The sequence below is a fragment of the Leopardus geoffroyi genome, chromosome C1 (assembly GCF_018350155.1).
Source record: "Leopardus geoffroyi isolate Oge1 chromosome C1, O.geoffroyi_Oge1_pat1.0, whole genome shotgun sequence".
Taxonomy (NCBI): Eukaryota; Metazoa; Chordata; class Mammalia; order Carnivora; family Felidae; genus Leopardus; species Leopardus geoffroyi.
This window is the reverse complement of record NC_059328.1, coordinates 1029212-1042770: the sequence shown is the minus strand read 5'-3', so window position 1 is coordinate 1042770 and position 13559 is coordinate 1029212. Positions and strand designations below refer to the sequence as shown.

The following is a 13559-nucleotide window of genomic DNA, read 5'->3' as shown; positions in this document are numbered from 1 at the left end:
CCAAAGCCAGATGCTCTCGTTCCATGGGGAGGAGGTGCTGCTTGTTGGCGGCTGTGGGGGGGGGGTCTGGCCATCCTAGGAGGCGGTGGGGGGGCTGGCCATCCTAGGAGGTGGGGGGGTTGGGCATCCTAGGAGGCGGTGGGGAGGTTGGGCATCCTAGGAGGCGGTGGTGGGGGCTGGGCATGGGTGCAGAGCAGGGGGGACAGTCAGCTCCCCAAGGGTCTTGGGGAAGGCGGGTGCATCAGAGGGCCCTCCAAAGCTTAGGAGCCCCCGAACGGGAGGAGTGGGCCTCACGTTCTGCCCGGCCTTGGGCACCCAGCTCCGCCCCTCGCGCTGTGGCCCCAACCACTCCTATGCCAGGCCCCCCCTCCCCCCCGGCTGCCGCTGAGGCAGCGAGACCAGGACCCCAGACAGCAGCGAGGGGGCGCTGCGTTCAAGCCCCAGCTCTGTGCTCACTGTCCCGTGGTCTAGGACTAAGGGACGGATGGCTCCTGGCCTCAGTAGGCCCGTCTGTAAATGGGGCCGAATGACAGCACCTCCCCCACGGGCCTGGACACGGGCGAGCAGGCTGGTGCCCCCGAAGCGAGAGCTGGGCCTGAGGCCCCTGGTCCCTCAGTGGGGCTGCTCGCAGGGCAGGGTGTGGGAGAAGCAGACATTGACACAGACTCACCTCTGCCACCAGCAGAGAAATGCCACGGCTCTGCCATGGCATTTCTCTGCCACGGCTCTGAGAAATCAGGGACCTGTCCCCGCCTCCACCCCAGGCAGGGCCTCGGGGGTACCATCCCCACAGCTAGGAGACCAGGGGGGTTGCTGCTCAGGCCCCAGCTGCCCACCCTGCCCTCCACGAAGGGGCGGACGATGACCGAAGGGGCCAGGCACTTATGACCCATGTGCGCTGAGGCCGCTGGGCCGCCTGGCGTCCGGCGGGGGCTGGGTGGCCAGCAGCAAAGACTTGCCCAGTGATGTGTTAGCAGAGTGCGGGCCACACGGAAGCCCCCACACTCCCCGTGGGAACAGAGGGAGGCGGCGTGGGAGGAGAGGGGCTGCTGGTGGGGCCTCCGCGGTGGCCAGCTGGCTCTGCCCTCCCAGCTCCACCTGGGGGGGGCGGGGACAGGACCACCTGCGCCTCCCCGCATCCCCAACGACAACCCAAAAGGAGTCCTGTGTTCCAGTGCCCTTCTCCCTCCCCAGCCCCTTCCCTCCCCTCTGGGTGTTTTCAACCATCACACACCCCCTCCCCGGGCTTCTGAGCGGCCAGCTGGGCCTGAAGGTGCCTCAGGGACTGGGGGGCCGGCTGTCTCCCAGGGCTGCCGCTCCAGCCAGGACCCCTCCCTCCGCATCCTGGACTGAAGGCTGGAGAGTGACAGGCTGTAGGCTGAGGGCTGGAGAGGTGAGGCCCCGGGGGAGACAGCGTGACCCAGGCAGCGGGAAGGAAGGACAGGCCCATTTCAGTGGCCCAAGGGGACTTGGGGCGGCTGCCTACGTGGGTGCCCCCCCCCTCCCCCGCTGCTTGGCCCCGGGCGGGTGTGCGGCCAGTTCAGACAAGGGATTCTGCAGGCCGGTGTGCCAGGGCTCCCACCGGCCGGCCGGCCCCTGCAGGCCTCAAAAGGGACCCTCAGGAACCAGGGCTGCCCTCTGGCCTGTGCAGGGGCGAGGGGGTGTTGCCAGGCCCTGGAAGGTCCAGGCAGCAGAGTCAGAGAAGCTCAGTGCCTACCTGAGGCCCAGGCCCCGGGGCAGCGGTAGCCGGCGAGGCTGGGGCTTCTGCAGCTCTGGCTTCTGGAGGGTGAAGCTAAGGGGTCTCAGGTCAGAGAGCCAGCCTGGCCCCTCCTGCCGGCCCCCTCGCCGGGCCAGGCAAAAACCCTACCAGCTTCCCGCTCCAAACCTGGCAAGCGGAGACACAGACACTCTGCTGGGGACTCGTGTCCCTCACTGTGCCGCGAACTGATAACCCTGTGACCCCTGGTGGCAGCCTGGCCCTCTGGTTGGTCAAAGGGTCCCAGTAAGACTCAAAGGCTGATAAATAACTCCAGGTGCCTGGCCCCTGCGGGTAGGGGTAGAGGAGAGAGGGGGCTCCCCCTGCCCGTGCCCAGCAGCCCTGCCCCCAAAGACCTCTACCTGTCATTGCCAGGGAGGTCAAATAACCATCCACTGACCCCTGACCCAGCCTCTCTGCCCTCAAATGGAGGAGGGGGCCAGAGAAGAAGGGTCAGGGTTGGGGCAAAAAAGGAGGAGGGGAAGAAGGAGAAAAGGACAGAGAGGAAAAGAAGTCAAGTGGGAGGAGGTGCATAAAGGAAAGGGGAGGGGAGGAGGGGTGAGGGAGGAGGCAGGGGAGGAGAGAGGGAGAAGGGGAGGAGGGCAGGGAAGGGGAGGAGGGAAAGGAGGGGAGCACGGAGAGGGAGGAGGGGGAGGAGGGGAGGGGAGCACGGAGAGGGAGGAGGGGGGAAGCGGAGGGGAGGAGGCAGAGGAGGGGAGGGGGAGAGGGCAGAGAGAGGAGGGGGAGCAGGGAGAGGGAGGAGGAGGAGGAGGTGGAAGGGTAAGGGGAGGACAGGGAGCGGGAGGAAGGGGAGAAGGGGAGGAGTGAAGGCCCAGGCCGAGGCCCAGCAGCTCCTCTGACAGAGAACCCCCCCCCTACTGTGGGCCCCAGCGGGTGCCCCAGGAGCCAACCCAAGGACACCTCCAGGGAAGCAGATGACAGCGTTCCAGGTCAGAGCTCTCTCACAGCGCCAGGCTGGAAATTGGCCTCGCAGAAACGGGGACTCGCGGTGGCCGTGCAGCCATGGCTCACGGTGGCCGAGGCCGGGGGCCTGGAAGGCACAGGCATAGGCATCTCAGGAAGTCAAGGCCCAGGCAGGGTTGTCCTAAGGAGGCAGCAGGTGGGTGGAGCGGTCCCTGCGGAGAAGCCACGCCCACTCTGGGGAGGCGGGGGAGGCCCCGCGCTCGCTGGGAGTGGGTCTGACCCCTGTCGCCCCGTCCTGGGCGCCCCCTGGGACATTCGTGAGCTTGAGGCTGAGCTGGGCCTGCTCCGGGCCATACTCTCAGGCGGCAGCGGCCTCCTCCGCTCTGGGGGGTGGTCAGCGGGCAGGGGGTGAGACAGGCGGGTCGGGGATGCCCAGTCGCCCCGACTGACCGCACCGCACCGGGTGCTGAAGCAGACGGTGTCCCGACGCTCCCGCACAAACGACTGGGGGCTCAGAACCACAGAACTGGTCCGCGCTCGCACAGTCTGGGGGCCACAGTCCCCACTCACGGTGGGCGGGGCTGCCGTCCCTCGAAGGCCCCGGGGAGGACCTTTCCTGCCCCCGGGGCCGCGTCGCTCTGGCAAGCTTCCCTCTTCCCACAAGGACACCAGTCGGGGTGGACTGCGGGCCCACCCTGACCCAACGTGGCCTCCTCTTAACTTGATTCCGTCCGCGGAGACCCGGCCTCCAGATCGGGTCCCATTCGCGGGTTCCCAGCGGACGCAGAGTTTGGTGCAACGTGGCTCGACCCCCTGACGTGACCCCCGCTCCCCACAGGAGGAGAGCCCACGGCGCCGCCCACCCCCGGCTCACACTCGGGGTCGGCCGAAGAGTCCCGTCTGGGCCCCCTTTCGGCCGGCACCGCCGGAGGCTCTAGGGACGCGGTGGGGGGCAGACGGCAGGCTGGCCCTCCGGGAAGGTAGCGGCACCCCCGGCCTCCCGCCCCCACTTGTGCGGTAGGAAAAGCCAGCAGCGGCCACTCGGTGGACGGAGGGCCTGTGGAGGAGCTTCAGGTGGCTCAGGAAGGCTTCTTTGCGCAGGGGGCACCGGAGCAGAGCCCGAGGGTCAGCAGGGGGACCCGGTGGGGGGCAGAAGCCTGAGCCGGAGACACGGGGACACAGGCAGGGCCGGTGTGGCTGTGCAGAGGGCATGGGCGCAGGACGGGGCAGGGGGCGCGGGACGCGGGACCTCACGGCAGTGACAAGGTTCTACGGGACGCTGGGACGGGGTGGGGAGGCTTGGAAGCAGGGCTCGGAAACTGGTCCCGGAGAGAGGTGGGGGCTTGGAAACGGGGCCGCTGTCTCTCCCGTGCCAACGCCCCAGCTGTTTCTTGGCTTTTGGGCTCGTAGAGCGGGGGCTGCAGCCCGCTGCCCGCCGCCGGGTCCCGGCCGTCCACGCCCATCCCTCTGCGGCCGGGAGGGGACTCCTGGAGGAGGCCGCGCACGCCCTTGTTCCAGAACCGGTGAGCGGGCCCCACACACCCACCGCCGCCCGACAGATCCTGCGATGTTTCCCAGGCAACTGCTTCAATCTGGCCCGTCTACCAGGCACTCCGCACGCCCACGGATGCCTCTGCCTGGCTGCGGGCAGGCTTGCCAGCCTGGCACACGCCGGCCGGCAGGTGTGGTCCAGCGGAGCCCGGCGCCTGACTTCGTCAGAGGGCCGAACTCTGGGGAGGAGGCGGCCCGGCATTCCGGGCCGTCCTCACCTGGAAAGCAGGCACGGCCGGGGCGCCCCGAGCGGGAGCCCTGCTGTCCTGTCACGCGGCAAGGGAGGCGGCGGCCGCCGCCGTGGACACGCGCCGCCCACGGCCAGCGTCACCTAGAAGGCCGCTCCGCTTGCCAGGGCTCTCCAGGTCGTGCCCGCCAGCTTCGGCCCCTGTTCCGCCCATCTGTGCCGTCCTGACCCCATTTGCACGGTGGCCCGCGGGCAGAACCGGCCCCCCCAAATCCAAGGAGGGGGCGGGGGGCTTAGACCGCCCCAGCTTGTTCCGGGCCAGGATGTGGCTAGAGGCCTCGCGGGGCTCAAGCCCTGCCTCGGAGCAGGGTCTGATTGGGAACCTCGGCCGGGCTCCCGGGGACGTTGGCACCTGTCGGAGGTCGGTCTCGCTCCCCCAGAGGGAGCGAGGACCCCGCACCCACCTGGCTCGGAGAGCACCGGAGCCGAGACCTGTGCTCCCTGGTGGTGGAAGGTGGTGGGAGCGAGGGGCCCCTGACCGCCCGGCCGCGCATGTCCCACGCTGGACCCGGCACCCGGGAGGGGGTGGCACCGGCCCATCACGCACATGCCAGCACTGCCCTGCGAACAGAGCCGGGGACGGCTCGGAGTGGGCTGCTGGCTGCGGGCTCCCGCACCCCTGCCCTGCACTTGCTGCTTTGCCCGAGGGGGCCTCTTCTCGCGGAGACGGTCTTCGTAGACACGAATTTGGCTCGTACGGAACTTGTCTCCGCAGGGCGGGCATCCGTCACAATCAGAAGTGACCTTCCAGTGAAGCTCCACTCGCTGCCTGTCACCACGGCGGGCGGCCCAGAAAACGTGAGCCCTTCAATCAAGTTCAACGTCCGACCCGCTCCTGTCCCCCACCGCCGCTGCGTCCTGCCGGTGATGCCGGGACACCCGGGACAAGGAGGGTCTGTCGGGGGACCTGGTGCTTCCACTCCCCGTGCAAAAGGTCCCTGTGCGGGCAGGGGCAGCGGGCAGCTGTCTGTCGGGCAGGCGGTGGCAGAGAGGGGGAGGGGCAGGGCTTCCTGACAGGCGCCAGCACCTGCCCCCCGCCTGGCGGGTCACCCCAGCTCCGTTGTCCGTGGAAGCGTCCCAGGCTGTAGGCGCCGGGGGGGATGGGGGGAGTTGATCCCCGGGAGCCGGATGAAACCAGGGAGGAGGAGCCCCCAGGAGGACGAGTTGTACACGGTGCTCTGGCTCCCGGAGGGCCTCTGCTCCCCAGGCGGCGCCGGCCTGGCCTGGGGACCCGGGCTTCTCCCTTGGCAGCCAAGGGCAAGCAAGGCCCCCTGGGCTGGAGAACGGGTGCCCCCCGCCCTTCTGGGCCCTAGGCCACAGCCAGGCTCTGTCAGGCCCTGACTCTTTCCCTGGGCTCGTCCTCACCGGGTCACCCGCCCTCACTGGGGGCACCAGTCCTCACCAGGGTGTCACCTGCCCTCATCAGGGTCACCTGCCCTAACCAGGGGGTCACCTGTCCTCACCGGGGGCACCTGTCCTCACCGGGGCACGACTGCCCTCACCAGGGGTCACCTGCCCTAACCAGGGGGTCACCTGTCCTCACTGGAGACACCTGCCCTCACCGGGGGGTCACCTACCTTCAGGCCAGGGCAGTAGTCTCCCTGCCAATGCCTTGCTCTGCCTTTCTTGGTCAGGAGCCCAGGCCGTGTGAGGTCTACAGAGGAAGGCACTGGAAGGGGCAGGAATAGTTGGGACACTGAACCGCGGCGCTCAGCTCCCGGAGAGAAGTCAGCACCTTCCTCTGCCTCAGGCGTGGCGCCGGCCCTCCCGCATGTCCCCGTGGCCCGGACCGCAGAAGTGCTGGTGTTTCTATCAAAGGCTTCGAGGCTGTGGAGGCTGAAGCCGGGCGCGTGGGAACCCCTGACATGAGCCGCTGGGCAGTCCTGGGGCTGCCGGGCTCCTGCGGCCTGCATGCCCGGGGTCCGTCTGGGCTTCCCTACCCTGGGAGCAGGCCCCGCGGTAGGTCGCCTCCTCTAGGGACTCCCAGGACCCCCTGCTTGCAGCTCTGCTGGCTTATGCACGTGGGGTCTGTTTTCCATTGGTGGGCAGGCTCTGGGGGTGAGGACCCTGCCTCGTTCCCCCCGGGGGGCGTTAGTATCTACGACAGTCCCCGACACAGGTAGACATTCAGGGAGCATTGGCAAACAGGCCCGTCCCCCCCCCCCCCAGTGAAGGTCTGTCCTGGCAGCTGGATGAAGGGTGACCTTGACCTCAGCATGGGGGCCTTGGGACTGGAGTGTGCAGTGAGGGGGGGGTGCCCACGAGCTGGGCTTGGCGGAGGGCAGGACCGTGGCGCGCAGAGGGGCCAGGGTGAGGAGGGTTGGAACTGGGCCGTGGGAGCCCTGAGGAAGGGGGTGCAAGAGGAGAGCCCCAAAGCCGCTGGGGTCCCAGCGCCTCAAGTGACATCCACGTGTCCACGGAGGGGAGCTTCCGGCCCCCCGGCTCCCTGTGCACTCCAGCCCCCATGAGGTGGGGGGTCACCCAGGGGCCCGTCTTGGGGCCCGCGGGGCACAGGGCTCCGCCGGAGCAGCAGCAGCGGAGGGTGCCTGGACGTTTGCTGCCACCAAGTGGTAGGCTGGGGGCTCGCCGGCGAGAGCCCCCCAGCCAGAGTCTCCCGGAGCCCCCACAGGCCCTCCCCTAGAGGCCTAGAGGCCCCTCCCCGCCTTGGCTGGCCACCTGGACCTTGTTGCCTCACTTTCCCCCCCCCTTAATTTAAAAAAACCCAGGTTCCTCCCTTTATTAGGAAAACTCGATGGTCCTAAGGAGGCTAGTCCCTTTCTCCGCCTGGACTGAGAGGGAAGCTGAGGGTCTGAGCTGACTCCTGCGGGGGGAGGTGGGAGAGCCAGGGCCGGCCCAGGCGATGGGGCAGGTGGGCTTTAACTGAGGGTGGCTGCCGGGGGCGGATGCGGAGGGGCCCCTGGCCTGACTTCATGTACAGTTTCTCCTCCCAAACCTCTGCAGACCCCAAACCTACCGGGGGGGCAGCGCGAGATGGGTCCCCCCACGCCCCTCTGCAGCTGGAAATCAGTTCCCTCAGTCCCACCTCTGGTTAGAGGAGGGACCCCTGGCCTCAGTCTCCCCAAATGTTGAGGTCAGAACCCCTTCCTCCCTGACGGTGTCCCAAAGGCGAGGCCGCCTCGGGGCCGCGAGGAGCAGGCTGTGGGGTGCGCTGGGGTGGGTGCAAAGCGCGGCTCCCAGCGCGCACAAGGGCGGGGTGGGGTCAGGTCGAGGAGGGGGCCCGGGTCCACGGCGCCCAGGCGGGAGGTTGGCGCGCGGGCCCGGGGCCCGGGGCCCGTCCCCGCAGGGAGGGGGCGGGGAGCCCTGCGGGGGCCGGGGGCGGGGCCTGTCTCGGGGGCGGGGTCCGCGGCGGGCCGCCCACTTCCGCCGGACGCGCGGCTCGAGACGAATGGAGGCGGCGCGGAGGCCGCGGTTGGGGCTGCGCCGCCGGAGGCCGTCCTCGGGGGGCGGGTGAGGCCGGGGGCCGCGGGACGGGGGAAGGGGGCGCGGGGCGCTGGGGGCAGGCCCGTGGGTGCTTCCCGGAACCCGGCTCGCTCCGCCCCCTCGGGGTTGTCACCCTCCCCCGCGCCCCCCTCCCCGCTCCCCCCCCCCAGCCCTCCTCGCCCACGCCAGCCCCCTCCCTCGCGGGACGCACGCTCACTAGGTCTCCCCGCTCCAGCCCCCACCCCCCCGCCGAGGTCCTCCCGCTCCCACCCGCCCTCCCCGACCCCCTCCCCACGGGCCCCCTGCGGAGCGCCCCCCACCGAGGTCTCTCTGCTCGCTCAGTGGCCGCGCGGGGCCCCTCCCGGAGGACGGAGGCGAGTGCGCGCGGCCGTGGGCGGAGCTGCTGCGCGCTGCGAGAGCGGATCTGAACCCCGACGGAGAGCTGCCGCCGCTGCCCGCCTTCCCCGACCCGGTGCGTCGGGGGGACCCCCGGGGTGGCCGGGTGTGTGTGTGTGTCCCTGGCCCCGGAGGCGCCCAGGCACCAATGACGCGGCCCGTCGACCCCATTTGGCAGGAATCTGGACGCGGTCCCGAGCGTGCCGCGTCCCCCGAGGTGTTCAGCGTGGGACCCCACACCTTTTCCTGGACGCCCTTCCCACCGGCCCCGAGCGGAGGCGGGGGCTCAGGCCGTTGCTACAAGCTGCTCCTTGGGGCCGGGGGGCGCCTGGGGTCCCCCGCCCGGTCCCCGCAGCGATGTCTGGGGCCTGAGCCCCGAGGGACCCCCGGCGCCCGGGAGCGACGGTGGGAGGCGGCGCCGACCCTGCGGACCTGCCCCATGTGCCAGACCGACTTCGCCCCCGGGTGAGTGCGCCCCGCCCTCGGCCTCCCTCCGCCTCTGCGGACCCCAGCCCTGTTTGGAAACCACAGCGGGCTTTAGGGGGTTCAGGGTGCCCGAGCTCAGTTGTGGGCCCTTCAAACAGTAGTTCGTGCGGGCGGAGTGCGCGGCGCGCAGGGACTGCACGCGTCGGCAGACGGGCAGGTCTGGGGGTCCGCCGGCCCTCTCCTCCCTGGAGAGGATGCCACGGCCCCGGGGGGCACCGAACCTCTTCTCCCGCCTCTAAGCGGTCCACCCTGACACAGGGTCCCTGTGGTGATTGACAGACTGTGGGGTCACCAAGCAGTTTCCTGTGTACATAGTTCATCGGTACCTTCCCAGTGGTAGGTTGGAGGTTTTAAAAATGACTTTTTGCGTGTAGAGGTGTTTTGTTCTTTAAAAACTCGATGTATATCTTTTATCTTTTTTTTTTAAGTAAGGGGAGTGGCTCCAATTTTGTTAAGATATTAATCTCCAGACGCCCAGCTCGTGGGCCGTGTGTCACACGGCTCAGGACACAGACGTGGGGGTCACAGGGGTCAGGATTATCAAAAGGATCTCGGTCAAGTGAAGTGAATGGACAGCAGGTTCAGTAAGCGGACCAGCGCCGGACCTCGCGTGGCTGGGAGAACGGTGTCCTTAAGTCGCGGGTCACGTCCCTGGTCCCCGGAAGCAAAAACAGCCCAGGACGGTGAAGACAATGGAGCCGCTGATGACAGAGCAAACACCAGCAAACCTTATGGGAATCAGCAGCGCGGAGCCCGCACGGGAAGGGCTTTAGACCCGACCTTTTAACCAGAGAGACGACGTCCGTCTGTGCTCCGCTGTCTGGGCTTCTCCAGGCTGCGCTTTGTATCACAACAAGCCTTTGAGAGCCTGGTGTTGGGGGTGGGCCCGGCACCCCTGTGCTCCTCGCCTCGCGGAGCCCACAGGTCGGGCGAGGCAGTGGGTGAGGCCTCGGCAGGGGAAGGCACCTGCCGGGCATGGAGAAGGGAGCCCGGTGGCCCACGGGACGTTCCCTGGCTGTCGTGTGAGCGCCAGGTCTGCAAAGTGTCTGCAGACCCAGCCTTTCGCCGTCCTGCCTGCCTCTTGTCAGAACCGGTGTTTGGGGCTGGCTTGCCCGTTCTGACAAAGCAGTGAGCACCTTTAAACCGGGGGTGCTCCTGATTTCCTGACTCCTCCCCATCCACAGAAACCCAGGGGCCGGGGGTACCATCGGGAGCCCCGGAGGGAAATGGTTTTCTGGAGAGCTGATGCGGTCGGGGTGCCCCAACTGTCCTCCTGTTCTAGGGGGTCCTTTTTGTCCTTGGCATGCTGGCATTTCTGCACAGTCTAAAAAACAGACTTCCAGCGACGGAGACGTTACAGAAAAGTTCCATCCAGTTTCGAGTTTTGTAAGCAGTTGAAGGAAGACTTGGGAGCGCGCCACATTTTTCTCAAAGTAGGTGTCGGCGCGCTTGGGCTCACGTCTCCGCGCATCGGAAACGCTGTGGCACGTTCTTCCACTTGACGAGGGAGAGGGTCCGTGGGCCAGAGCACAACCCTCAGGTTGTGGCTGTGACTGGGGACAACAGACATCCCGGGTCACTGGAAGCAAAGGCTCACGTCCTTTGTGGGATGTTCGGGGCAAGGAGACAGACTGGGCCTTGGGAGGGCCCGGGTTAGCAGGTGGACACGGTAATCGAACTGTCAAATTGTCTTGTGACTTTTCTAGAAAAGCATGGGCTTTTAGGAATTCTTGGGAATTTTTTAAATGTAATACCTTTCATTCAAAACCAAAACATTTTTTTAAAGTAAACTCTACACCCAACGTGGGGCTCGAACTCATGATCCCCGACGCCAAGAGTCACACGGTCTATTGGCCCAACCAGCCAGGCGCCCCACTTGGGAACTTCTCCCCCGGAAACCGAAGTCATGCATTGCTCTCCATATTCGTCCCCGGGGGGGACAGACGCCCGTAGCGATTCTGGCAGAGTATGTGCCTCAGGGAGACGGCGCCTGAGGACAAACTCGCCGATTTTCTCAAAGCCTTAGCGTTTTCCAGGTCACTCGGGGCACTGCTTTATTCTTCAGTGTGACAGACGACCACGTACTGGGCTCGCAAGACCCGGTGTGAGCCCCGTGCCCTGAAGATGTGCCTGTTGCCGCGCCCGGTGCCCCATGTACTTTCTGATGCCCGTGAGTCACACACACACACACACACACTGTTGGGAAAACAGGCTCCCATGGGCCAGCTGACGTGAAGACGTGGAAACCGGAAGCTGAGCTGCGTCCCCTGTGCTCCACGAGAGCCTGGCTTGTTGGTGTCTTGCGGCTCCGAGGCCCCTCAAGCTGCCAGACACGGAGCCCGCTCTGTTTGAGTCGGAAGCCAGCGGAGGACCTTGGGCTGAGTCTCCTCTCGTGCAGCCGGGCCAGCTGTCCACACACTGGGTTCCCATGTGACAGCGAGGCAGGCCTGTCTTGGGACAAGCTGCCGCAGGGACTCTGTAGAACGGGTCTGGCCGAGACAAAGCTCTTTTACCAGGGGGAGGTCCGAAGGGGCCCAGAGCGTACCTCCCGGACACCCCAGACAAGGTGGCCTGGTGCAGACCTTAGAATCCTCTGGCAGCCTCGGAGAGAGCCCGCAGGAGCCCCAGGGACTTCAGAGCACACCGAGCCGCCTACAGGGTCTGAGAGGGCGGCCGACGGCCACCAGAACGGCCATGGGCTCCCCGAGCCACAGGGTGAGGGCGGTGCTGTGGCCCTCAGGGCCTCGCGGTGATGCCCCGGGAAAGGGCCTTTCCCCTCTGGCCGGTGAACTTGGCCAGCTGACCAGGATGGCCCTAGATGTGGGCAGGGGAAAGGTCCCATCTTGGGAGGTCTCAGAGTAGAGAAGCCATCTGGACAAATCCCCTCAGAGGCCACGTCCCACAGGCGTCTCCAGGGGTCCCGACAGGACTCAGGACGTTGTATGAGGCGGCCGTTCTGTCAGCCACTGATGGAGACCTGGGGAGCCCCGGTGGGGAGGGCTGTTGGGGCAAGACCCGTGTCTTCTACTCTGTGAGGTGCAGGTGGGGCCTCGGCCGCCATGACGCATGCCTGGGCTGGGGCGGAGGTTGTGGGTGACATTCGAGTCCCAACGTGAAAGGGGTCGTCATCCAGGCTGCCGAGCCCAGGGAGACGGAGGAGGCTGGGCCCGTCCGGAGCATGAGCCGGGCTGGACGAGGGGGGCCTGGTCCGGGGGTGGCCGATAGCAGGGGGCCCAGGAGCTGCGGGCCGGCCGGCCACCAGGTAAGGTAGACCCCACGCTGCAGTGGACACAGGAGCTTTGCTGCTTGCATTCGGGGGGCTCAGCCCTCTGGGGTGTGGGCACGAGGAAGGGAGACCGTGAGGCCTGACGGAGGAGCTGCTGACCCGTTCTTGCACCGCTGATGGTCTCTGCCGATCCCCTTTCCTGGGGACGGCCTTTCAGGCCCCAGCCCCAGCAGTTGGCTGGGAGCCGTGAGGTTCTCTCAAGCCGAGTCGGGGCCAGAATCCCCGGGGGGGTTCGTTCAGACACGGTGCCCCCGCCCCCCAGCCTCAGAGGCAGGAGTCTGCGTGAGCCTCGAGAACCTGTCTGGCGGACACGTGGCAGGTGCGCTGAGCGCCTGGGCCCAGAGAAACCTCCCCAAGGGACAGGATTGGGGAAGGGCCTTTTCTGGTTGGTGCGTGCCCCCCCCTCCCCCCCCCGGACCTTCCCCTGGGTTCTGACCAGCTGTGGAGACCGGGTTTCTCTCTGGCTGACCTTCGCTGTGCTTGTCAGCAGAGGGAAGGGCGGGAACGTGTGTGCTGGGCGCCCTTCCCTCTGTGTGAGTGACCATCTCCCTGTCGCAGGCTGGCCCAGCTGGACATCGACAACCACCTCGCTCAGTGCCTGGAGGAGAGTGCAGAGGACGTGGTGTGGTGACTGACCTGACTCCACCTGCCAAACCGTTTTGGAAGCTGCCTATTAAAAAACGTGTCTGTGTGGACAGCTGGCGTTGTAGGTAGTTCGTCTTGAGGCCGAAACACAGGATCCTTTCTGGCTTTCGGGAAGCGGGGTGCTTTCCTGGAGTCAGAAATGGGCAGAGCCCCTCGGCGGGCGGACCCAGGCCCGCGCAGATGAGCGGAGACTCTCGCGAGCAAACTAGGCATCTGTCCCAAAGTCGGCCATGTCTACAGACAGGTGGATGGGCGGGGGGCAGTGCATTCTCCCACCTCCGCGGACTCCGCTCACACCGTGTTTTAATTCCCGGATGAACTTGTTCCTTGCACGGCGCAGACTGCTACAGGGTGAAGAGAATCACTGTGAGGCACCCCGGACCTCGCTGACGGGCAGTGTCTCCTCCAGTGGGGAACTTCAGGGCAGGGAACGGGCCAGGCGCCACCGGCAGTGGGCGGGCCGGTCTGCCAGAACATTCTGCACCAGCCCTGTGTTCGGGCTTCCAGGGCAAGTGGAAAATGGGGCACGAGACCGTATAGGGAGTTTTCCTTCCGGTGCTGGTGGCCCACGGGCTCTGGTGACCTCTTCGTCCCCACCACAGCCACGTGGCTGTAGAGCGCCGGCAGCGGGAAGCGGGTCACACAAGCCATGGAAAGACCACGGAGGGACCGGGTGACAGACGCCGCTCTGAAAAGACTACCTGGGACAGGACTCCAACTGTGGGAGCTTCTGGGAAAGGCAACACCACGGAGACGGGAAGAAGACCACTGGGGGCCAGAGGATGGGGGAGGGGCACGAATCGGGAGCCCGGGGCGGGGGGGCTCTC

The 13559-nt window shown here is 67.0% G+C and overlaps 1 protein-coding gene across 3 annotated transcripts; it reads left to right on the top strand.

Annotated features, from left to right (window-relative positions):
- Positions 1-3716: 3716 nt before the first annotated feature.
- FAAP20 (FA core complex associated protein 20) lies at positions 3717-13394 on the top strand. 3 transcript variants are annotated; one of them, XM_045475324.1, is made up of 5 exons: positions 5385-5412; positions 6113-7569; positions 8262-8391; positions 8494-8780; positions 12646-13394. In XM_045475324.1, exons 2-5 carry the CDS (start codon positions 7562-7564, stop codon positions 12716-12718), a joined length of 498 nt encoding a protein of 165 aa, XP_045331280.1. In that variant the 5' UTR covers positions 5385-5412; positions 6113-7561; the 3' UTR covers positions 12719-13394. The 3 variants fall into 3 exon arrangements, with proteins under 3 accessions (XP_045331281.1, XP_045331280.1, XP_045331279.1); XM_045475325.1 differs by lacking the exons at positions 8262-8391; positions 8494-8780; positions 12646-13394 and adding exons at positions 3717-4596; positions 5194-5333 and having other exon boundaries at positions 5376-5412; positions 6113-7191; XM_045475323.1 differs by lacking the exons at positions 5385-5412; positions 6113-7569 and adding an exon at positions 7815-7946.
- The last annotated feature ends 165 nt before the right edge of the window (positions 13395-13559 follow it).